The 25,839-nt window shown below is 36.9% G+C and overlaps 1 protein-coding gene across 1 annotated transcript in view; it reads left to right on the top strand.

Annotated features, from left to right (window-relative positions):
• Mef2a (myocyte enhancer factor 2A) overlaps positions 1-25,839 on the top strand; it is a 124,796-nt gene that overhangs the window by 88,366 nt on the left and 10,591 nt on the right. The window contains exons 6-8 of the mRNA XM_038313354.2: positions 1,905-2,124; positions 3,439-3,498; positions 14,734-14,921. Coding sequence (XP_038169282.1) covers positions 1,905-2,124; positions 3,439-3,498; positions 14,734-14,921 — 468 coding nt within the window. The remainder of the gene's footprint in view (positions 1-1,904; positions 2,125-3,438; positions 3,499-14,733; positions 14,922-25,839) is intronic.

The following is a 25,839-nucleotide window of genomic DNA, read 5'->3' as shown; positions in this document are numbered from 1 at the left end:
CATAATTTTAAGATTGTTCTAGTTTTAAAAATTCATTGATTTTAGTATAACGTATATATAAGGCATTTATAGAAGGCATTCCTGTCTTTCCCATATACATATATACATATGTATATACACATATAGTTGATCCTAAGAATGCTAAGTGTTAGTTTAGTTTAGCTTGTTGTAAGTTTTCATGCCTCTAAATCATCTTTACCTATTTTATATAATTTTCTTTATTTTAGAAGAACTGAGCTGACTGTTGAGCTCTTTATACTGTGACCCAAAGCACTGACCCAGCAAGAATATTGACTATATTACTGCTTTTTTCTTTTCAGCACTGAAGAAAGATGACTAGATTTTCTTTAAGGACACTCTTATCCTTAAACTAATCACATAACAAATAGTACTGTAACTTTCTGTGCACACTTATCTAACCCTGAGAAATAGTCCATTTTGAGCTTACTGGGCTTGTGTACCTGGACTGAAAATACTGGAAGATCTCACTGGACTGTCCAGTGAGAGCCACCTAGGTCCATTGCTGTAGATCTGCTCTCTAATTCTGTGTATGTAGATATAGCTGTTGTGGAACCAGCAGATTTCAGTGCTGCCATGTTGGTTCTGGTTTTTTTGTTTTGTTTTGTTTTTTGTTTTTTGTTTTTCGAGACAGGGTTTCTCTGCGGCTTTAGAGCCTGTCCTGGAGCTAGCTCTTGTAGACCAGGCTGGTCTCGAACTCACAGAGATCCGCCTGCCTCTGCCTCCCGAGTGCTGGGATTAAAGGCGTGCGCCACCACCGCCCGGCTTCTGGTTTTTTTTTTCTTCATTATCATAATTGAATCTCTTGAATTATGCCCTGGAGAATGATATGCATTATATGTCATTTCTTCAGAGTAGTTTCTGTAGGAAGAATCACATGAAAATAGCTTTAAACAAATTTTTAAGCTAATACCATTATTTTTTAAAATAGAACTGTAGCAAATAAAATTTCTCTGATCTCACAGGGATGTTGTTCCCATAGTTAAACTTTAAGCTTTAAGAATATAATAAAATTGCTTCATCGTTTGTTTCTTGACTTTCCACCCACAACTTTTAATTAAGGAGAAGCCTGCTGTCTATTATGGTCAACAAATGTATTAAAATTGGTCTCTGGGGGAAATGCCAGAGGAAACTAGGAAATGCCCTTTCAGAGAAAGCATGAAATATTTTGAAAAGAAGATAGCTTTTATAATGTTTATAATTTAATCTTTATACAATTTAAAAGATACCAAGACTCTATTCTAACTTGGCAGTAGTTAATCTTATTGTGTAGGTTATTTCCTTTTTATATTTTATTACATAGAAATTACATTGTGTTCTGTGTATAATTACTTGATATTTCTAGTTTAAAAAATGTCTGTCAGTCAAATCATACTGGACTTATTCATAATATCCTAAAATTGATATAGTAAGTTAATAATGTATATACACTTTCCCCTTTGGTTATGTTTGGGTTCCCCCAATAGCAATGTAATGTTAAATTGGTTTGCGCTGGAGTTCTAATTAATGCTTACTTGGTACTGATAAATTTTGTAATGTCTAAATTCAACAATATTATTTTAATTTCAGGTTTTAACTTTTAATGTCATCGTTTTGAATATTTAAAACATACTGTATAGTTACATTATCATATAAGTATCAATGTAAAATTGAAAAGAAAAAGTTCATGTCATTTATATATATATGTGTATATATATATATATATATATATATATATATATATATATATATATATATCATGCTCAGGTATATTCTAGAGAATATAGCTTAACACTGCAAATGAGGAAGCTGTCCCCATACTCTACTTTTAATAATGAGAGTTATTTAGTTAAAGTCATTTAATGTTGATAAAAATGAAACCAATAGTTTTCTCTTGTTCTTTACAGCCTGGTTTGCCACCTCAGAACTTCTCAATGTCTGTCACAGTCCCTGTGACCAGCCCTAATGCTTTGTCCTACACTAACCCAGGGAGTTCACTTGTGTCACCGTCTTTGGCAGCCAGCTCAACATTAGCAGATTCAAGTATGCTGTCTCCACCCCCAGCTACGTTACATAGAAATGTATCTCCTGGAGCTCCGCAGAGACCACCAAGTACTGGCAGTGCAAGTATGTTGTGAAGTATTCTGTTCATTCTTTGAAAAAAGAGGATGAGAAATGAATTGTTGACTGAGAAAGTTTATTCTCCTTAGTCTTAACTTTATTGTCAGGCTGGGGCGGTGGCGCACGCCTTTAATCCCAGCATTTGGGAGGCAGAGGCAGCCAGATCACTGTGAGTTTGATAACAGCCAGGTCTGCATAGTTCCAGGACAGCCAGGGCTATATAGAGAGACCCTATCTTTTTTTTTTTTTCATTCAAAAATTTCCACGTCCTCCCCTCCTCCCATTCCCCTCTTCCCCCACTCACCCTCGTCCCTTCCCCTCCAGTCTTAAGAGAGGGCAGGGTACCCTGCCCTGTGGGAAGTCCAAGGCCCTCCCCTCTCCATCCAGGCCTAGGAAGGTGTGCATCCAAATAGACTAGGGTCCCAAAAAGCCAGTACATGCAGTAGAAACAGGTCCCAGTCCATTATCAATGGCTTCTCAGTCAGCCCCCATTGTCAGCCACATTCAGAGAGTTCAGTTTGATCACTCATTCAGTCCCAGTCCAACTGGATTTGGTGAGCTCCCCCCATTAGATCAGGCACACAGGAGAGACCCTATCTTAAAACACAAAAGTATGCAAACAAAAAAACCCACTTTATTGTCCAGATGAACCAGAGTCACTGCTCCATAAGTTCATTTTAACTATTTTTTTAACATCCGTGTGAAAAACATTGTTGGGCAAAGTAAAATAGTATGGATAATGTGCTGTTTATAATTTTTCCTTATCATGGAAATGCCATACTGTGACAGGCAGAGAATTTAAATGTTGCAAGCAAAGATTTAAAGTTGAATGTAAACCATTTAACCACATTAGGAATAAGGAGTGAGCATATTTTGTGCATCTGTTCCTACTGAGTTAGTTCAATAGTTCATCAGCAGTTCACAGTGCATTTGCCACTTTAGTCTGTGTAGGTTAGTGCCACCTTCCCCTGAGTCCTAGGTTTAATAGTGCTCTATGGGGGCTTTCCTCATTCTTGTCAGTATTGGCTAGTTAATATTGATGCACAGGATGGCAGGTATTTCAAAAGCTTAATAGGTAAATTCATTTATGTGTATACTATACATAGACCTCATACATAGCACATGTGTAGTTAAACATGTTACATATATGTGTATATAGTGTGAATTATATCAAATTAGACATTAGTGCAAACTTTATACTGAGCTAGTTTTGTATTGACTTGATTTTTAGGAATAGAATGTGGGTTATAGTGGGATGACCTCGTTTGACTGAAATAAAGCCAATTTTTACTCATTCTCTTTTCTCTGTAACATTGTTAGGTGGGATGATGAGCACTACAGACCTCACAGTACCAAATGGATCTGGAAATAGTCCAGTAGGTGAGTGAATTCCTATTGTTTAACTTTGCAGATGTCTGTTTGATCTGAACTACTACTAAGTATTGCCCTAAAACAAGGCCTTCTATCAATCTTAACTCTATAACAGCCCTGCCTCATCACTTACACATTAACTAAGTTAGTTCATTCATTCATTCATTCATTATGTATTAAGTACTTCCTCTATACCAAGCATTATTCTTTCCTGCTTATGCACATGCGCGCACGTGTGCGCGCGCGTGTGCGCGCGCGCGCACACACACACACACACATCATACTATTGCCCACATTCCCCTTATTTACTGACACTCCTCTATGCCCACATACCCTCCTTCTACCTTATTGTTCTCTTCTTTTTTAAAAAAAATAGTCCACTGAGTTCCATTAGTGCTATCTGCTTACCAGTGAGTGTGAGACCATCCACCAGAGCATAAACACCATGCCAGCAACTACAACCCTAAGGAAAAATTACCCCCTCCCCCACATAGCTATTAACTGCAAATACCTCCTCAGCTAGAGGAGGAGTCCTTCCCTCATCTGTGGTAGAATGTTGAAAGGCTTGATCTTGTGCAGGTATTCATAGCTTCAGTGAGTTGGTAAGAGTGATGGCCATGTCACATCTGCAAGACAGCAGACAGCATTCCTCAGCTCTCCTCCCCATCCTCTGGTTCTTTGATTCTTTTCACCCCTTCTTGCACGATGTTCCTGAGCCTTGGTGTGGAGGGTGATAAATATCCCATTTAGGGCTGAGTACTCAGCAGTCACTTATTGTCAGCATTTTCATTAGTTGTAAGTCTCTGCATTGACTGCTGCCCACTGCAGAAACAGCTTCTCCAAGACTGAAAGCAGCATTAATCTATGGGTGCAAACACATATTTAGAAATCAGTTTGACAGCCGCCCTTCTGTAACTTCTGTCACCACTAGAGTTAAATCATTGGGAAAGTACTTTATTTTAAAACAACATTAAATGTTTTCAGAAATTGGAGTACTAAGAAATGTGTGCATACTTCTCAAGTTAGAGATCCAACTGATTCTCTTGGGGATCTGCTTTGGTGATCATACGTAGAATATTCATAGTTTGTCGTAGTTACAGCCAAATAGACTCTTTCACTTTGGGGTTATTCCCAGTGTGTGTGGAATGATTAAATCCAAAGCCTCACACATGCTAAAAAACACTGTTGAGTTTCTATATTCCCAATATACTATGCACAACAGGTCCTAAACAATAGATTAGCACCATCTAGCTAAAAAATAAAATAAAAATGGTATGATGCAAATATGTTTTTTGCGTATTTCTGGTTCACTTGACTTAGGCTCCAGCCTTCTGAGTCTTGATGGTTTAAAGATATGTCATAATGGGGCTGGAGAGATGACTCAACAGTTAAGAGCACTTGTTGCTTTCTTAAGGTTCAGGTCCTAGCACCTATATGGAGGCTTACACCTCCAGTTCCACGGGATCCAATGCCTTTTGACTATGCTGGTTACCAGGCATACATGTAGTCACATACATACATGTAGGCAAAACACTTACCTAAAATAAATAATTATAAGATGTATGTCTTTCAGCCCTGGCATGTGGTAAAGATAATGATTTTGATATTGTGTCTGCACTGCATTAAATGATATTTTAGTGGATTTAAGTGGTTTTAAAAACTGCTATGGGGCCAGGCGGTGGTGATGCATGCTTTTAATCCCAGCGCTTGGGAGACAGAGGCAGGCAGATCTCTGTGAGTTCAAGACCAGACTGGTCTACAAGAACTAGTTCCATGACAGGCTTCAAAGCTTCAGAGAAAGCCTGTCTCAAAAAACAAACAAAACTGCTATGGGGACTTAAGAGATCAAATATAGGAAATATATGAAGGTCTTGCTATCAGTTATTCATTAGTACTGCTGCACTTAGTGCATGTCTGTGTTCAAATATGTATGGTTTACTTAAATAAAACTCAGTTTTATTGTCTGAATCCAATGTACTCTTTTTGTGTACACTTATACACTTCTCTTCCTGACACTAGTAAGACAGTATGTTTAAAGTCCACCAAGATTTGAGAGAGCCTTGTATTCATATTACATTCGTCTGAGACTGCAGAATACTAAAATCTATGTAAAGTGAACCAGAAATAAACAGTCCATAACTACACTATTTGCGTCATACTTTTTTAGTAATTCAGTGATATTGATCTATTGTTTGGGACCTGTTGTGCATAGTAGTTTGGGAATATAGGTATTCAGTAATGTTTGTTTAGCATGTATGAAACCTTGAATTAAACATTGCACACACAATGTTTTAGTCAGAGTTAATACCTTGGTGTGAGTGTGGGGCATACCTGTAACTGTAGTACCCCAGAGATCATATGGGACAAGAGAATCCTGTATTCTAGACCAGCCTGATCCACACAGCAAACTGTAGTAAACCTGAAATTCAAATTAAAGTGCCAAGAATACATATGACTTTCATTTGCTGATTCCCATCTGATACTACCTTTCATTGAGACTCCCAAAAGGTGTGAAGCTGATGGTCTTCATATATGCTTTTGATACCTTGTAAATTAGTCTTGATATAAAGGTTTGAAAGATTTGAGTAGTTATAAAATGCTAATCCCATTTCTGAGGCTTTGTCTAAGGAAGTAAGCTAAGGGCTGGAGAGGTGTCTTAACAGTTAAGAGCACTGGTTGCTCTTGCACAGGACTTAGACTCAGCTCCCAGCATCCACATGGAGGGTCATGCCCATCCATAACTCCATTGACTTCATTTCCAAAGGATCTGATGCCGCCTTTTGGCTTCTACAGGTTACCAAGCACTCATATGGTACATAGACATTTATGAAGGCAAAACACTTATTCACAAAAAAATAAATGAATCTTTAAAAGAGGAAGTAAAATAGAATATGTAAAGATTTGTGATAAGTTAGTTGTAATGAATAATAGACTGAAGTCAGCATAGTCAGCAATGTGAAACATAGGTAAATTTCAAGAGAGTTTTTTTTACTTGTGATTTAAATGTATATAGGAAATAAACATATAAAGAAAATGTAAGGAACCCCAAACTGATTCTAATAGGGTGATAAAATAATAATGTATTTCCCCTTTCTTTTACTTTTTAAACTTTATGTGACATGATAGTGATGATGTCCCTAAAGTCATAAAGTTTCTATTGTAGCAAATTGGTTTTCTGGTTGTTTTTCCTGTGTTTTGATTTTTTTCCACCTGTCATTATTGCAAACTTAAACTGGCAGTTGTACATACTATAATTTATAAAGCTCTGTGTGTTTATGATTTACTACATTTCACTGTTGAGAATATAAAATCAGCTTATATTATAGCTCAGATGTTTGTTTAAGCATTGGCCTATATTATAATGTCAAAAATGAAAAAAAATGATATATCTAGTACCTTCACTTAAAAAAATTTTTGTGTGGGGTGGAAATAGGGTATGTATGTGTGTTTGTTTTGTGTGTATGTACATGTAGGTAGGTGGGTATGCACATGGTACAGAGGCCAGATAATGGACATACAGTTTCTCCCTCTGTCATTCTTCCACATTGTTTATTCAAAACAGGGTCTCTCACTGAACCCAGAGTTTATTGGTTAGCTAGACTGACTGGCCAGCAAACTGGGAATCCACATCTATTGTATGCCCTACTGCCTTCTCCCATGCTAGGGCTACAGGTAGTTAGTTGCCTTGTCACCCCATGCCAGGCCTTTTCTGTGTGAGCGCTGGGAATCTAAACTAAGCTCACCACACTTTCACCACAGCAGCTTTGCTGAGTACCACCTCCCCAGCTCGCAATTTCACCCTTTAAAAAGCATGTTGAGAAAGACAACAATATATTGGACTGGAAATAGAAAAGCTCGAGAAACTTCTGTGATTGTTAAGTGTTAAATAAAAGTGGTTTGGGGGTTGCATGGTGCTAGGGCAGCAGCAGCTAAAAAGATGGATGCGGAAAAGATGTTTCAAAGGTGAATGAATTAAATTTCATTGGATGGATAGTTTTATGAATCTGGCATAGGAATAATGAAGGGTGACATTGAGTACAGGTGTTTAAAACATTGCCTTGAGACAATAATACTTGCCTGGAAAAAGTCGTCCCTGGCAGTTGAATTTGGACTAAAAATTATGGGAAATGAAGCAGAAATTTGTAACTCCCATTGAAGCCTTGTGTGCTTCAGTCATCATATTGCATGAGAAATTATGATTCTCTGGCAGAGGAGAAAGCTGTGTTTTTAGTGCTCTCTACCCTGGACAAATTGAGAAGAAGAATATTTTTTTGGAAAGTAGGGCACAAACATTGTTTTCATTAAATATTTTTAATAGCATTCATATTGTCCACTAGGTGAGAATTGTTATCAAACTAAGTAAATGTGTTATCGGTTATTTCAGAAATCATGGTCTTTTTTTTTTTTTTTTGTAGTTTAAGAAATTCTGTTTTGTTTTCTTTTTTTGAGACAGAGTTTCTCTGTGTAGCTTTGGAGCCTGTTCTAGAACTAGCTCTATAGCCCAGGCTGGCCTGAAGTCACAGAGATTTGCCTGCCTCTGCCTCCCGAGTGCTGGAATTAAAGGTGTGAGCTACAGCTTAAGCTATAGCCCAGCTGTAGTTTAAGAAATGTTTATTCTTCACATAAGTGATATTTTTAATTTTTTACTAGCATTTTTTGCATATTGGTGGAATAATTACTGAGCGTGAGTTTTATTGTTTGTCACTGTGAGTTTATTATATAGATTAGGCTGGCCTCAAACTCATGTTGATCTGCCTCTTCCTTCCAAGTGCTAGAAGTGAAGGTGTGTGCCAGCACTTCCATTTTGAATCGTGCTTGAGTTTTTAAGAATTCTCTGAAGATTGCTTGGCAACTGAACTTCAAAAGTGGCTTCATAGTAAAACATGAATGACATAATCATCTACTATTTAATGCTATATGAGTAGTGGTCCCCAGCCCCTGGAATAAACTTGCCATCCACTTGAATTTATTGCTTCAGCTGATAGGATTTATGTTCTGAAATACGATCTGAACTGATATAATGGAACAGCATACCTTCTACCTATAATACCATAATTGAAATTAGGCCTGTTAAATTTCTGGAGACGTAGGTGTATGCTTTACTCAAGAGTGTTTTTGTTAAGAATAATAAATTACCATGCAAACTGGAAACCTGTTTTAACAATAATCACACTAACATAAGTTTATTCAATTAGAAAAGACATTTTCATTACTAATTTGTAACTTATGGCAAGAGGAGTTATGTAACTACTTCACAAATCATTCTGAACAGTATCTCCATAGAACTTAAACAAAAGCTGAGGCATACAGGGATACAGTCTAGGAAATAATAAGCTTGCACTTGAGATTAGCCTCAGCCTGGCAAGTTGCCAGACACTTACATCATCCTGTAATCAGTGTCTGCTGCAGTGCCCTGATGGAAGACTGAGATACTGTGCTTTTAACCCCTGTTCCACTCTTGTAACTTGATTCTCATGGGTTTCTATGGTCTCATATAAAATGCATCATGGACTTTACATGGGAAAGCAGCATTTATGCTTCTTGATGATGGATGGCTCTATATTATGTATTTGCACCATCTGATGATAATATTGAAATATTGGTTTGTTTGTTTGTTTAGACTTTAGTGCAAGTTGTAAAATAGTCTTTCAAATATTGGAGGCTCGGAACACACATTCTTGCCATTACATATTAAGAGAAACATCATTAATCTTACTGATATGCAATATAAAGTCCTATTAAATTCTTCTAATTTTCAATATGTTACTTGCAAAATATTTTTAATCTCCCAGACAACAAAATCTGGATTAACTTATGAGTGTTTTAACTTTTCAAGGGGTTAAGAGCATGACCTAGAGAAGAAGTGAATTTTTTTTTCCCCTTAAACCACAGTACTTTCTGAGGCTTAGGAGGATGCAAGAAATTGGTCTGCAGAGTGTGGAAAACAGATTGAGCCCAGATTGAATAAATTCCCTTCAATTGAATAAATTCTACTTCAGTGAAAGCAGAATTTAAATAGCCTCACAAAATTAACTAAAATAACAGTTCCCACAGCAAAGTAAAGTAAGACACAAATAAATTTGGTGTGTCACATGCTAAAAAATTTTGAGAAAGCAATATTGAGTGAAAGAGAAGGCAGGAAAAGCATAGTCGTCACCTTAGAGCTGTTCCAGTGGCAGGCAGGGGGCAGTCCCAGATGTCATCCTTGCCTTGCTTGTCTTTGCCATTGGTCTTTGGGTGCCAGGCTTGGGAATATAGTGGCTAGGATTCTGCAGAGTTGATTATGTCATGTTTATAAACGTTAATTTTCTAGTTTCTCAAACAAATAATTCATTTTTATAACTATGTTTTTCAAACTCTTAATATTTGTAAGAAGATACTTATATTAAGGCCTCTGCTTTTTTTAAAATTTCACAAACTTTTAATTATTCCTAATTATAGTATTTGATTTATTTTTAAATTTTTATTATTTTATGTGTATGGATATTTTACCCACATTTATGTCTATGTACTACATATATACCTGTTATCCTCAGGCCAAAGAGGGCATTGGATCCCTATAACTGTAGTTACAGATGGTTGTGAGCTGCCATGTGTGTGCTGGGAATTGAACCTGGGTCCTCTGGAAGAGTAGCCCAGTGCTCTTAACCACCAAGCTCTCTCTTCAGCCCCCTAATGATTCTTTTTTTTTAAAATTTTAGAATTCAGTACTGGTAAACTAGCTCAACAGGTAAAGATTCTTGCTCCCACATCTGGTAGACTGAGTTCTATCCCAAATTTCACACGATTGAAGAAAAGAAACAACTCCCACGAGTTGTCCTCTGATTTCCAGGCACATCCCTTCTCCACAAATAAGTGTAATTTTTAAAAAAATGATACAATTCCTATGTCGGTTTATCATTTAACTATACATTACTTAATGTACTTGAAATTTCTTTATAAACCTTCCAAACAGTATAACAATTTTAAGTGATTTTTAAGGAAGCATACTTTTTTTTCAAGAAATTCTGTAGGATTAAAATTAGTGTGGTGTATGCATGTGTGTATGCTACTGTGCTCAGCCGTGCTGGCATATTGACAGAGTGTGATGTTGTGATATCTCCATGAGTCTCTCCGTCTTATTTTTGGAGGCAGGGTCTCACTAAACCTGGTGCTCGCAGTCCAGCCAGACAGGCGTAACTAGCACTTCACACCACTGCCACCACCACTACCACTGGGGTTGCAGTCATGTACCATCATACCTGGCTTGCTTTTGTTTCTTTTAAGATTTATTTTGTGTATGTGTGTCATGTGTGTGTGTGTCAGCAGCTAGGTGTCTGTAGCTGTGTGAATTTATTTCTAGGTTCTGTATTGTATTCTGTTGATCTGTCTGTCTTTTTGTGCCAGTTCCATGTTGTATTAGTCACTTTGGCTTTGTATTGTAGCTGCAATAATGAGATATATTTGACTCTGTGCTTTCTGCCTAAGATTGCTTTGGCTATCTGTGGTCTTTGTGTTTCTTCATGAATTTTAGATTGTTTTTCTAGTTCTGTGAATAATGCTTTTGGAATTTTGATGAGAATTGCAGTGACTGTGGGGATTAATTTTTGTAGTTATAGCCATTTTACAATGTTAATTCTGCTAGTTCAGGAACATGGAAGTTCTTCATCAAATGTGCCTTGTCTTCCTAGAGCTTTGAGGTACATTAGGTTGTTTACTGGAGCTCCTTCTGGTTTTCTTCATCTGAACACTTTTCCTCATAGGACTGCTCTGGCTGGATCCCGGGATTCTGGTGGGTTTGTGCTTTGGCATTCATTTGATTCTGAGAGTTTTACACCACTTCCTCCCTGATTTTTTTAAGATGAGATTTGTTTCATTAAAAAGGTTTAGTTCAGTCTCCAAGTACTTGTCTATTTTCTGAGCTTGATCTTACTGTTTTTTGTTTCAGTTCACTGTGATATGATAAGATGCAGGGAATCATCTCGGGGTTTTTGTGTTGTTTATTAAAGCTTCCCTTGTTGTCTGGAATGTGATCAGTTTTAGGAGTGGTTCCATGTGCTACTTGGAAGCTATGTCTTCTCTCTCTTTTAATGCTCTGGAGAAAACTATTAGGTCCAGTTGATTTATTGTATATAGTTTAAGTGTGAAGAGTTTTTGCTGATTTTCCTTTTAGGAGACCAGCTTGTGTATGAGAGTGGGTAATAAAGTCACCTGCTATACTGTGTCAGGACCTTATGTGGTCTTTGTGCCCTTTAATGCTTATTTTAGAAAATGGTCAACGAAAACTAACCAGAACAACTGCCAACAAAATCAGTGATAAAGCAAACCTCTCTCAATTATTATCTGATTCAAATTACTAATTCATCATTTAAAGATACATACTAAACAACCATGCTTTAAAATGAGGTCTAACTACTCAGTTGTCTGTAAGAAACTCAACCTAACTAGAAAAGATCCAAAACCTTGGAGGCTTCAGATTTGTTGTGTAAATATTTACAAGAGTTCTGCCCTGTTGAAGAATTGTTCCTTTTGTTAATATATAGAGGCTCTCTTATCTTCTAACTATGTTTGGTTCCGAGTCTTCATAATCAGATGTGAGGATCCATAGGCCAGCTTGTTGGCAGCTTTCTGTTGCTTGGTAGGTTGATTTCACCCTTGGACAGACTCTTAGGTTTTAGATCTCTTTTAATTACATGAGTTTCTTGAAGGCAACAAATAAGCCTCATTTTAAGCACAGTTGGTTAGCTCTGTCTTTAAATGGTGAGTTCAGGTTAGTGAGAAGGTTTTGCTATTGCCATCGATTTTTGTTGGCAGTTCTGTTTTGTTGTTCATTTGTTGTTTGTTTTCACAGTAATATTGAGTGTTTGCTGGTTTGGAACCTTATTAATTCTGTCTCTGTTAGACTTTGTTAATTCTTTGTTTGCGTTCATGAAATGTACTCTTTCCTGTGTTGTGAGTAAACCATTTAACTTCTTTGTGTTTAGTATTCCCTTAAGCATTTCCTGCATTGCTGGCTTAATTGTCACAGACTGCTTTAACTGATACTTGTTTTGAAATACTCTTGGTTCTCTATCAATTTTAATAGGTTATTTTTCTGGATTTGACAATAATGGTTTCATTAGTTTTTTACTTTTAGTTCTTGAAATCTACTATTCTTTGTTTTCCTGGCTTTAATATTTCTGCTTCTATAACATTGCATTTTCCCTCTCAACTTTGTGTGTGTGTGTGTGTGTGTGTGTGTGTGTGTGTGTGTGTGTGTGTGTGTGTGTGTACCAGTACCATGGCATATGGTTTGAGATCAGAGAACAACTTTTAGGAGCTAGTTTTTTTCCAAAGATCAAAGATGGGTTGTCCTGCATGCACTCAATCACATATATCTACTGAGGCATCTCATTGACTCTGCCTTGTAGCTTTGAGTATTGTTTCTTTGCTTGTATTTTTGTTTTGTTTTATTTATTTGTTTGTTTGTGTTTGTGTGTGTGTGTGTGTGTGTGTGTGTGTGCATATGCCTCTACAATGTGTGTGGAAGTTGAAAGACAATCTGCTGGAGTCAATTTTCCTTTCACCATGTGGGTCCCAGGGATTGAACTCACTCAGATTGTCAGAGTTGATGGCTAAGTTCCTTTACCCACCTATCTGTCTTGAAAACCCTTTGTATTTTTGGCATCTTGGCTCAGATGTATCATGGGTTCTCTGGTCTTGTCTGTTTGACCTATATGTCTATATGATCATGTCTAAGTACTTCCTTTGTTGGATGTCTATTTCCGTTGGTTTGGGAAATTTTCAGATACAATTTCAGTGAATAGGTTGTCTGAGCCATTAACTTATTTTCTTATATAAGCCATTATCTTAGTTTCTTTTCCTTTATTATGGATTCTTAGATTTGGTTTCTTGGAAATTTTATTTTCTTTGTATTTATCTGCATGTGCTACTGTCTTACCCTTGTCTTCCATCCCCGAAATTGCTTTCCTGATCCGTCTCGTTTGTGGATACTTTCTGCTTTTGATTTGATTTGATTAGATTGGTCCTTTAGTTTCCAGAATTTCTAGTTAGTTCTTTTTCAGCTGCTCAATTTCCTTACTGAATTTTTCCTTCACATCTTAAAGGTTTTCCTCCAAGTGATTGATTTCTTCAGTCCACACTGGTTAACTTTCTTGTATGAGTCTTCAATTGAGTTTGTAACTTTCTTTTCTTGAATTGAATTCCTTATTGTTTATTTGATTCTGTGGTCATTTTCACATTTTGTAAGTAGGACTCACATCTTCTCAAAGCTCAGTTGTCTCATCATCTTTTCTCCAGTCCTGAAAAGCTGCCTTGTTTGAGGCACTGCCTTAATTTTTTTTAGCTTCTTTGTTGTGTTTTAAGCATCTGTTGGAATTTGTGTTCTGTTTTGTGGTTTATCTCCCTTTTTTCTCACTGATTCTGTTTGTGAGTCCTCTTGTCCTGTTGTCTTTACTTGGGTAAATGTCGGGAAGGCTAACTGCAGTGGCAGCTGTGATGGACAGCAGTCCTGGTGTCAGCTGCAGAAGACACTGTCCTTCACCGGTTTCCTTGCTGTAAGGTGGGGATGAGTGCTAAGTTGAAGAGGATGAAGTTTATTGTTAGGATTTTTGCTTTGTTTTGTTTTTAGAGTCAAAGCTTTCAGTGTCAAGGAGTGAGGGAAAATTTGGGGTTAGCAGTATGAAAAGCAGTAAAGTACTACTGTTTATAGGTTCAGAGAAAAGGGTCGACTAAGAGCCATTTCCAAGAATAAAATACAAAAGTATACATACAAAACAAAACATTATGTTTTAAAGTATTCTTTTTATTCTTACTTTTATTTATTTATTAGTGAGGGTCATGCATGAGATTAGGTGCACATGTGACGGTCAGAGGATAACGTATAGGAGTCAGTTCTCTCTACCCTGTGGGTCCTGCAGATCAAACATAACGCTTGGTAGCAAGTGACTTTGCCCACTGAGTGCCTTCTTGCTGCTCTCCCCTTTAAGATTTTAAAGTACAAATACAAAAACAAAAGTAGAAAAAATTTAAAATATAAATACCAAATGAGTATTTGTCAGCATAATAGTATAATAATGGCTTTGTGTTTTATTATAAATGGTAAACTTTATATGTCATAAACAAAATTCTTATATTTTGTTTATAAAACTAAGCATTTTAAAAATAGATTTATAAATGGGCAGTTAGCGTTATTTTAGATTTATTAATTAAAATATTTTAGTGATGCTTTACATGTTAATAAGCACTTTTTTTCCCCTTTCCCAGGGAATGGATTTGTAAACTCAAGGGCCTCTCCAAATTTGATTGGAAATACTGGTGCAAATAGTTTAGGCAAAATTATGCCTACAAAGTCTCCCCCTCCACCTGGTGGTGGCAATCTTGGAATGAATAGTCGGAAACCAGATCTACGGGTTGTCATTCCCCCTTCAAGCAAGGGCATGATGCCTCCACTTGTAAGTTGACCCACTCTTTGGCTCTCTTCTTTAAACACAGTTTATTATAGGCTGTATCTTTCTTTGAGGTTTGCTCAGCCTCCATAGTGTCTATTTGGTTTTCTTAATGAATTTTCTACTCAAAATTAGGATTTTAAGAGAGAAATCTATTTTAAGTGTTTAAAAACCAAATTACAGAAATAAGGAGAAAAACTGCTTAATGGTATTTAAAATAAAAGCTGAATATGCAGAGGTTAATTATGCTCAATTTTAATTTTGCCAGGCTAAAACTTTATTTAGAGATCTGATTCCAGTTTATGAATTAAACATGTCATTTCTGTTCTCTACTTGGCATACTTTCAGAAATATATTACATGCTTTTTTGTGAGCCATAATGAAATTATTTGTTAGGAAATTCTGTATACGAAAGAGAACTATTGTAGAATATCTAAGGAAGATATTTAAGGAAGAATATCTAAGGAAGTTTGTGAACTGGAGAGGATTATTCTCTAAATAATTTTCTGCTTATTTCTTTCAAATGACCCTTCTCATTCACCAGAGTACAATGCTCCCTATTGCACCTCTTGGCAATGTCTTTACGGTTCTGGTGCCATTTGCTTTTGAATTGTCTTTTCCTGTGAAGAACAGAGGGTGTATCTTCCTTAGCTTCTTATAGAAAATCTTAGAATATATATGCAAGTTTTAAAGACATTTTTAGTTCATCAGCAGTGTGACTATCACCATACTAAATGATATATGCCAGGTGTGCTTCTACCGTGCCATTTGTGTTTTTGTTAACTGGAAGTCATGCTGCCACGCTCAGGTATTATTCTACATTTGTGTAATTTTTCATAGATTCAATGCATTAGTACTTTGTTTGGGTTATTTTCTCATTTGATTCTCAATCAGAGTATGATCATGGCTAGATAGAGATGAGAAAATGGAACTAAAATTTACCACTTGTCCAAAATTACAACTCAGATTTTTTTTAAAGTGCTTTCATTTGGAAAAACAGGAAATTTAAAATGAATTGCTTTCGGCTTTAGACTTGAAAAAAATGCTTCACTATGTAGTAGGCTTCCCTTGCCTTGAGCCCATTTTAGTGCTACTAATTCACAGTGGTCAGACGGCCTGGAGACTAGAGAGAGAGGGTTACTGTTGAATAAGACATTGGTGCTGTTGTGACTAGTGAATTTTGCTGGAAGGCGAACATGCACCAGCAGAACCTCATGGAGTTCCTGAAGCCTTGGTGTAGGATGAGTCGTTGTCTCTACAGGTTTTTCATTGTGAACCCCACTGAGTGCACCACATCAAACAAAATATGACATGGAAAGACTTCCTAAAAACCCAGCTGCCACTGCAGTGAGATAGGCTTTATCTGACTCTTTCTCTTTTCCATGAAATAAATACTGATGAGATCTCACTGTATCTGGAAATGGAGAAAGGACAGTATTTCTGCCACTGGTTGAGAAGCAAGAAGACAGTGGGTACCTTGAGAGTGACAAGGTGACTGAGGAGGCAGACTGGCACATCACAGAAGGGAAGATAGAAGGGATAGTCACTGGGGGAAACTGGCCTACCTACCTCCCACCTTTAGCGGGGTTTGGATGGAAGCATTTTTGGTAAATATACTGAAGGTACCCACAGCAACAAAAACTTTCAAGCCCAGTCTAGTTCCTGAGAAAAGTAACTAAAACTTTGCCATGGCAGGACTGCAGTAGGAGACACGAGAAGATCTGAAGCCAAGCAGTATCTGAGAGCTGCGGGACTTCAGCATAGTGCAACATGTCTGGAATTTTAGTTCCAAAAAAAGAGAACAGTAGGAACAATGGTTCAGAGGAGATAACAAACATTAAGTAGAAAAATATTTTCAATGCAAATGTGCGCACATATACACATGCACATTCAAACTGCTAAAAGCAAAGGACAAAGAGAAATTCTTAAAGACAGTTAGTGAATAGAAACACATGGCTTACAAACCAAAGATAGGATATCACTACCACACTAATCTTCAAGCTGGTTAACAACGAACAATAACAAACCCAAAAATCTCATATCTCTGTACTCAGCAAAAATGTTTTAAAAAAATAAAAACAGAAAACAGGAATTTGTTACCAATAGAACTATTTTATAAGAAATGTTAGAGTTTTCTTGAAGAAGTCTAATAGCTGTATCTTGACTATATGCAGCGAAACAGGACAAAGGGAATAAATGAGTGGAATAAGCAGTTTATAAACCTTTTACTTTAGAACAGCTTTTGATTCATTTGAAAGATTGCTAAAATCAGAAAGTTCCCTTTTATCTCATACATAATTTAACAGTTTATACTACTATGGTACAGTTATTAACATTAATGCCAATTAATGTAAATTATTATTATTAACTGAAGTTCATAGTCACACACGTTAGTTTTAAACTTCATCTCTCTATGCCAGGATCCAGACTAGGTCACATGGCATATTTCACTCATTAATCATGTCGTCTTCAACTCTTCTAGGCTATGAGAGTTTCTAAGGCTTTGCTTAAAAGACTTTGGCATTTTTTGAGGAGTGCTGTTTACATGTCTTAGAATGTCCTTCAGCTGAGATTTGTTTGATGCCTTTTCAGATGAGCCTGGAGTTACTGAGTTAGGAAGGTAGGCCACATAACTAAGGTGTCTTTCTTATATTGTTATAAGAGATGTTTATAGAACTGTTTACCAAGACGGGACATTATATTTCATAAAGTAAAACTTAGAAATCAGTCTTGGAAAGATACCAGGAAAAAAATCTTAGTTTAGGAATTTAACAGTAAATTTACTTTTAAAAGTAATATTTTCATTAATTCTTCAAGAATTTCATACAGTATATTTTGATCATATTCACCCCCTCCTACTCACCCAAAGTTGTGTCCTCTTTTTTAAAAAACAAAATAAAGCTTATAGAGTCTAGTTTGTGGTGTCAGTATGGGAGCTGTCCTGCAGTGTGACTGACCTGGCAGGGGCCACACCCTTAAAGGAAACTGACTCTCCCTTTCTCAGCAGCTCTCAGTGGCCAGTAGCTCCTCAGCTGGGGATGGACTGCCAGGACAGATCTTACACCTGCCACCAGTCACTGAGCTTTCCTGTATATAACTGCTCTTCCTTGACGTCAGCCACCACCTCCAACCTCTAAAGCCTTTCTGCCCTTTCCTATTAGGATCCCTGAGCCTCACATTTTTAAATAATCTGTGGGCCTCAGAAAAAAATCAAGAGAAATTTAGCGATACACATGGCTAGTAGTCAGTGGTTACGAGTGCTTCCTGCTCTTACGGAGAACTGTGTTCAGTTATCTGGACCTGTGTCGGGGCAACTCCAGCTCCAGGGGATCTGATGCTCTCTTCTGGCCTGCATGGGCACCCGTATTCCTGTCTGTAGGCATGCACACATACACATAATTTAAAGTAAAACTTTTTTAAATGTTAGAATAAATAAATTAAATAGACCTATAACTGCTAAGGAAATAAACAGTCATCAAAAGTCTCCCAAACAAAAAAATCCCAGGGCCAGATGATTTCAGCACAAGATTTTCGAAGAAAAACTAATACCAATACTCGTCAAATTGTTCCATACAATAGAATCAGAAGGAGCATTGCCAAACTTTCTATGAGGTTACAGTTACCCAGATATCCAAACCACACAAAGACATTATTAAGAAAGAGAATTACAGACCGATCTCATCATTAACACTGATGCAAAAATACTCAATAAAATACTGGCAAACCAAATCCAAGAGCACATCAGAAAAATCATCCACCATGATCAAGTAGGCCTCATCCCAGAGATACAGGGATGGTTCAGCATATGAAAATATATCAATGTAATCCACCATATAGACAAACTGAAAGAAAAAAAGCCACATGATCATCTCATTTAATGCTGAAAAGGCCTTTGACAAAATTCAGCACCCCTTCATGATAAAGGTCTTGGAGAGAGCAGGGATACAATGAACATACCTAAACATAATAAAGGCAATATATAGCAAATTAACAGCCAACATAAAACTAAATGGAGAGAAACTCAATGCGATCCCACTGAAATCAGGGAAAAAGTAAAACATTTTAAAAATACACATCACTAACTGAAAATGAAAATACAGACTACCAAAATGTTGAGGACCATCCAGAGTACTGCTGGAGGAACTATATATATAGCTTTAATTGCTTACATTTGTTGAGGGGGAAGATCAGAGATTAAGAGATGGCTTAGCAGTTGTCTTTGTTAGAGTTTCTATTGTAGTAAAACACCATGACCAAAAAGCAAATTGGGGAGGAAAGGGCTTATTTGGCTTATACTTCCATATCACTGTACATCATCAATGGAAGTCAGGACAGGATATCAAAGAGTGCAGGAACATAGATGGAAGCAGCTAAATGCAGAGGCCATGGAGGGGGTGCTGCTTACTAGCTTGTTTCCCATGGCCTACTCAGCCTGCTTTCTTATAGAGCCCAGGACCCACCTGCCCAGGGATGGCACCACTCACAATGGACTGGACCTTTCCAATTAACCACTAATTAAGAAAATACCCTCAGGCTTGCCTGCCGTCCAAAGTTATGGAGGCATTTTCTTAATTGAGGTTCCCTCCTCTCAGATGACTTCAGCTTGTGTCAAGACATAAAACTCGCCAGCACAGCAGGTAAAAAGTCACCTGCAGCCAAAGGGGACATCCTGATTTCAATCCTAAGAGCTCACATGATAGAGAACCAACTCCTGCACATTGGCCTGCACACACACCTCTGTGTGCCTTCTTAGAGAATAGACATTTTTGATAAAAATGAAAAGAACGTCCTAAATCAGGAACTACAGCTTTTAGTTTGAGAAAAAAACAACAAATTTAGTTAGCCCAGAGCAGCAAAGGGGAAGATAAAGAGCAGAAATTAAGGAATTTTAAAATGGTTAAAGAATAGAGGAAAGCAATAAAACAACAACCAAAAAATCTTTTCTTCTGATTAATTGATAATTTTCTAGCCATTAAATCAAAAACAGTAAGAAAAAAGAGGCACAAAATTCAAATGATATGAAAAGATAAGGGAATGGCACAGACAGACCTGTTTCATATATTTGATGGCTTAGGTAAAAAAAACAAATTCCTTGAAAGATATAGACTACCAAAAAATTACTCAGCTAAATAAGAAATTGAATTCCTCGTTTTAAAGCCTTTCAAAGTAGAAATTCCAGGCCTAGATGATTTCAATGGCAAATCTTACCAAACATTTAGGAAGAATTAATAGCAACTCCCAAAATCTTTCAGGAAAAAAACAAACAAAAAACCCTAAAGAACACTGGCCACTCATTTTCTTAGGCCAGAATACAAAGTCAGAATAAGGCATTATAAGAAAAAATAACTGTAAACCAGTATGGTTCATGGACACACAGAAACCCCCAACAGTTTTTGGCAAATCAGTGTATCTCTGTATAAGAAGGATAATCAGTGACGGCAGTTAGGTGAATTTCATCTCAGAAATGCAAGAGAGATTTTTGTATTTGAAAATTAGTCAACACAAATCACCATATTAGTAGGATATGACATTTCATGATCCAAAGCAAAACCTATGAGTAGAGTAGAAAAGATCTCACTTACCTGCAAGGTCATCTCCAAAACTGTAACACCTGTCTTTGGCCAGTGTAAAAAGCTAGTCAGTTCTTGTCTGTCATTACGGTTCACATTCGTGGAAGCCCTAGCCAGTGTAGTTAAAAATAAGGTGCAATAATGTGGGGAAGGAAGAAAAGTACATAAGGGACTCAGTCTTGCATACTGAAAAGCATGAAAGCCCCCCAAACAAACAGCACTGGTGCGCATCGGTAGGGCCTGTCAGTGAGTTTAGCAAGGTCAGAGAACAAGGCCAGTATGGGCAATCTGATGTATTATAGTAACAATGAACAAGTAGAATTTGACATTTTAAATAGTACAAATCATTACTAAAATATATATGAAAAGGCAAAAGACCTAAAATACAAAAGACACTACTTGGTTTTAAGACCTACTCTAATGCTTCACCAGTTCCAAATGTGGTGCTGACAAAAGGGTAGGCAGTAGGCCATATATCTAGCTGGGCTTGGCAGAGGGATTGAGTCGGGTCTATGGAAAAAGGGTACTTAGTCTAGCTTGTGGCATTGAAATAATTAAATACCCATTTTCAAAAAATAAATAAGGAAATTTGATTCATATTTATGTTTCATGTAAAAACTAATTCAGAATGGATCATAGACTCAGTTAATATGTGAAACTGCAAAATATAGGAGAAAACTATACAGTGATCCATAAGGGAAGAAATTAAATATGAGAATTCACAGGAATTTAAAGTTGCTCTATAAAAGGCACTATCCAAAGAATAAAAAGACAAGTGATAAATTAAGAAAAAATATTTGCAAATCACATATCCAGATAAGGATTTATTTCTAGAATATATTTTAAAGAACTCTTAGAACTCAAAAATAGAAAATATATAGTCCACTTTTTAAAATGAGTACAAAATCATTTTTCAGCCTGCTCGAAAATGTTGATTTGGGGTTCATTGTACTGGAGGTCGTGGGAGCCAGGCTGTCACCAATCACACAGATTTTCTATGTATTCACATAACTTACCAGCATCTATTTCCTAGTTCTTTTATCTAGTATCTGAGTGGGCTTGGTGCTGTGATCATGGCACTGTTCTCTAATTCAAAGACTAGGGCTCCTTGGAGAAGTGGTGGGCTGTAGAACTGGTGTAGGGAAGCACAAGATGAGCCAGAGGGGCCAGGGAATACAGATGTAGTTAGCAAAGGGTTGCAGGGACCAGTCTCCTGAAAAGACATCCCAGCTGCCAAAACTAGAAAAATTTAAATTACAGTAGTTTGAGGTTATAATCCAAGGAGTAAGAAATGCCGACTGCATCATTCACACAAATATGGTTGAATAAATAAAGAAGACGTGACACCTCCTCCATAGATAGCAGATCTCATTAGTAAATCTGGAAGAATAGAAAGCATAGTACAACAGGCATAATTGTAGGCAAGCTAGTAAGTTTAAAGTGAAACATTTACATAGCCTCAAATTGTAATTCCCTAAATATGTGTTGTTTACAAAGGAGAAAATTGTGATTTTTTTTTTTTATAGTGGAGAATCTTGGAGGACATTATCTTAATTTAGGTAACCAGCCTAACATCACTAGTAGTCAAATAAAAAGATGACATATGCCTTTTGATAAGGTCAGGTATTCTTCCAAAAGTTAATGTGTTCCATTCCACCAATACCAGTGGAATCTCGGTGACGTGCAAAGCCTTACAAATGCAGGAGTCACCAGCCTCAGCCGTTTCTTTGGAATGTTAGCCTCAGAGTAATGGGATGCTAAGCTGGGTAAGGGGTATGAAGGTGCTCTCTTTGCAGGGTAAAACACAAATGTGCATAACAGAGAATATGCCTGACTGAAAAGAGCAACCAGTTAGCATGGCTTTTTGCTCACCTTGCAGGTAGGCAGTACCTGCTAGGAGCTTTCAGAAATTTAAAAAAAAAAGTCACTTAAAGCATAGAAACGTGTGCTAGAAAGACCCAAACTACATTTGAAAACTGCTTAATAAATTTTCATCTAGTCACAGAAAAAGGAAACAAAACCATGAACCCCTGTGGAAAATTAAAAATTTGCTTCATAAACTTCTATCTCTCTGTAGAATCAAGTACACACTGTATTTCACACACAAGAGTTTGGCATTATTTTGCTGTCTGTTGGAGATCTGAAATGATAAGTCTGACAATAGCTGAACTGCATTTTACCCACTTGTATGTAAGATTTGTTTTGTTGAGTAATAATCAACCCCCCTCCTTCACTCATTCATTGAAGAGAAACCTGCATTAAGATTATGGCTTCTGAGCTGAGTGGTGGTGCCTCTCTCCTTTAATCCCAGCACTCAGAAGGCAAAGGCAGGCACATCTCTGATTTTGAGGCCAGCCTGGTTTACAAGAACTAGTTCCAGGTCAACTAGGGCTGTTACACAGAGAGAAATCCTTTGTTGGAAAAAAAAAATATGACTTCTAGAAAGAAATTTGACTTAAATAAAATGGAAAATAACAATAAGCAGTCTCTAGCATGTTGATGTTTCATAAATGCTTAAAAAAAAGAAAACGTACTTTTTTGCTATTTGTAGATTTTAATTTCACTTTCCTACCCATCTTTATTTTTTTCATATGCAAGGTTTTAATCTCCTATGATAGTTTTATTCATGTGAATACAATGGTTTACAAGTGGTAAGCATGTATTATTACTCAAAACTGGAGCATTTATTGGCCAACATGTGCTGTGTTTTATAATGCTGTGCTGGCAACCGGAAAACAAAGCACACAACAGTTTCCTAACAGCAGAGTCTGATAGGAGACAGACATGTAGACTGTATGGCCAGGGGTTAGTAATGCAGGGTTTAAATGTGTAATGTAAGTACAGCACTGCACTTGAAGTGTCCAGGAGCGTTTGCTGTGTAGGAAGGCCCGTGCAAGAGTAGGCAGGGTTAGGGGGTAGGATGGGGCTTTAAATTCTTGGCTAGAGAATTTAAAAGAACTTTTGATATTTTGAAAAAAAAATCAGCTATAATATAGAGGCAAGTAATTTACATTTGTTGTGCATATAACCTCTGTAAAGTTCCCAGCAGCCACTAGAATTCCATGTCTTGTTTTTCTAAAGAAAGATCTTGTTGCAAGTACCAACAGTCTTAGTTAACTCTCTTATCCCTCTTATGTGCTGAGTACAGTCGGAGGAAGAGGAATTGGAGTTGGTGAGTGTGGTTTCCTGCTTGAAGGGAGTTGAAAAATATATGAAAAGTACTAATTATTTTAAATGTTTTAATCTAACCAGTGTTTTTTGTTACACAGATTTTTTTTGTTTTCCACTATTCAAATATTTTTAATTAAGGAAGTCATTCACTGATACTACTGATCCTAGTTTTTTTCTTTATTGTTGTATATATTAGTCCATTTTATTGGAGGGGGCAGAAGGGAGACATATTGAAATAACTTATAAAAACAATAGCTGCCCCTGAGTACAAAACACCTCAAACTTTTTCTTCTGAGGAAATACACAAAATACCTTATGTTGCTCTCCAAATTATTAAAGTATTTTTAGAAAATGACTTCACCCTCAGAGTCCCTCAGATTGTAACACAGAATCTTGTGTTATGTTTCTTTCAAAAAGATTACATCATTTTTGGTGAGGTCACCTTTTTCAGAGTTGGAATTATTTCATCCTGAATGAGACAGTCTGAACCACAAGGGGGTTCCCTGTTTACGAAAAGAAATATCTGTAATTAACATACACAAATTTACTTTTTATCAGAAGATATTTGGTTCTTAAAATCAGCTTTTACCAAAACAAGCATTTCTGTTGTCTTTTTTTTCTGGGAAATAAACTTCACTAAAAGTAACTTAGCTCTTTGTTGGGAACTAAAACCCAAACGTAACAGTTGTCACCATACGCATTCCAAGTGAGTTGCCAATTATATGACTCTCGTTTAAGGGGAATGGAAACCTGTAAGTGCTCAGGTTTTAGCATGGACAGGTTAGTGCATGAGAGCATGGGGTATAAAGGCATCCATTGGTTTCATTTCCTTATTACGTGTTTGTGCATGCTGGTGTGTTTTGCACAGTTGGTTTTCTTTTCAAATAAGGTTATCTGTTCTCTACCCTTAAAATGAGAGATGGCCCTTTATTTGCTCTGTGTTTGCTTGTTTTGGATGTCATTTTGTATTGGTATCTGAAATATACTGATTAGCTAAATGTGATGGTAGATTATACAGTGAATATCTTTGGGGGAAAATGCTTTAATGGTTGCAATTATGGTTCAAACTGGAATAATTTATCTTATACTAGATCCCACTGTTTAACCTTAACTAGTTGTCCTAAATGCTTTCCTTAGTTATCTAACACTGTGTTGCCCTCTAGTGGTTCTGAAAGTCACTTATTCATGGGATACATTGCTGCAGAGATTTGGTGGGCAGAACCAATATAATGGAGTGTCACCCAAGTCTTTGAAGTTGTACCAGGAGGCTGCTGTGAAGATGAAGCCTAGAATGGGGATAGCCCACACCAAACCATCTCAACACTATATTTTTTTTCACCTAGTTTGGTTTGAGACCGAATTAAATTCAGAGTAAATCCCTCACTAGCTCATTGAAATTGTTGACTAGATGCTGAGACTAAAATGTGTCTCCACCTGTCATGCCATTGTTTGTCAGGGTAGACTTTCTGTCTTCCTTGAGGTAACACATGACTGCAGATCTCAGAGATAGTTTCTGAATGTGGAAATCATAAAATTAAGAAAGATCACCAGAAACTGTTTCCATTCACATTCCTAAGCTAGTTCAGACTAAAAATTAAATCAGTTGAAAATGCAAAAAAGAACCAGAAATTCAGTCCACTAGAACTTAGAAAGTTACTCAAAACGGTCCATGCCCTAGAATAATTGTTTGCTGACTCTGATCCAGAATGAAAGGACAGAAAGCAGCCCAACTCCCAGACCTCTGTTGAGGGCTTTTTTTATACTTTTACTTCATCTCATTTTATTTTTTTATATTTATTTATTATGTATACAATATTCTGTCTGTGTGTATGCCTGCAGGCCAGAAGAGGGCACCAGACTGCATTACAGATGGTTGTGAGCCACCATGTGGTTGCTGGGAATTGAACTCAGGACTATCTCATTTTATCATAAATCATTTTATCTCATTACAGATTTAGTGGAATAGCTGTGGATAAGAAGAATATAAATTTATTTGTCTGTTAAAATCACCAATAATGTAAAACTTTTAACTACAGAACGTGTCTGGGGACTGTGAGAATGCTGTCGTGGGCTCTTTTCTAATACTCTTTGATTGTCATCAGGAGCACTGGAAGCCAGGCAGGACAGACATCCACTTCCCTCTGTAACCAATTAAAGAGCTAGGGAAAGGAAGTGATTTGCCT

This window comes from Arvicola amphibius, chromosome 12 (genome assembly GCF_903992535.2).
Source record: "Arvicola amphibius chromosome 12, mArvAmp1.2, whole genome shotgun sequence".
In the NCBI taxonomy this organism is placed as follows: domain Eukaryota; kingdom Metazoa; phylum Chordata; class Mammalia; order Rodentia; family Cricetidae; genus Arvicola; species Arvicola amphibius.
Note: the sequence above shows the minus strand (reverse complement) of the source record. Positions and strands in the feature narration are given on the sequence as shown.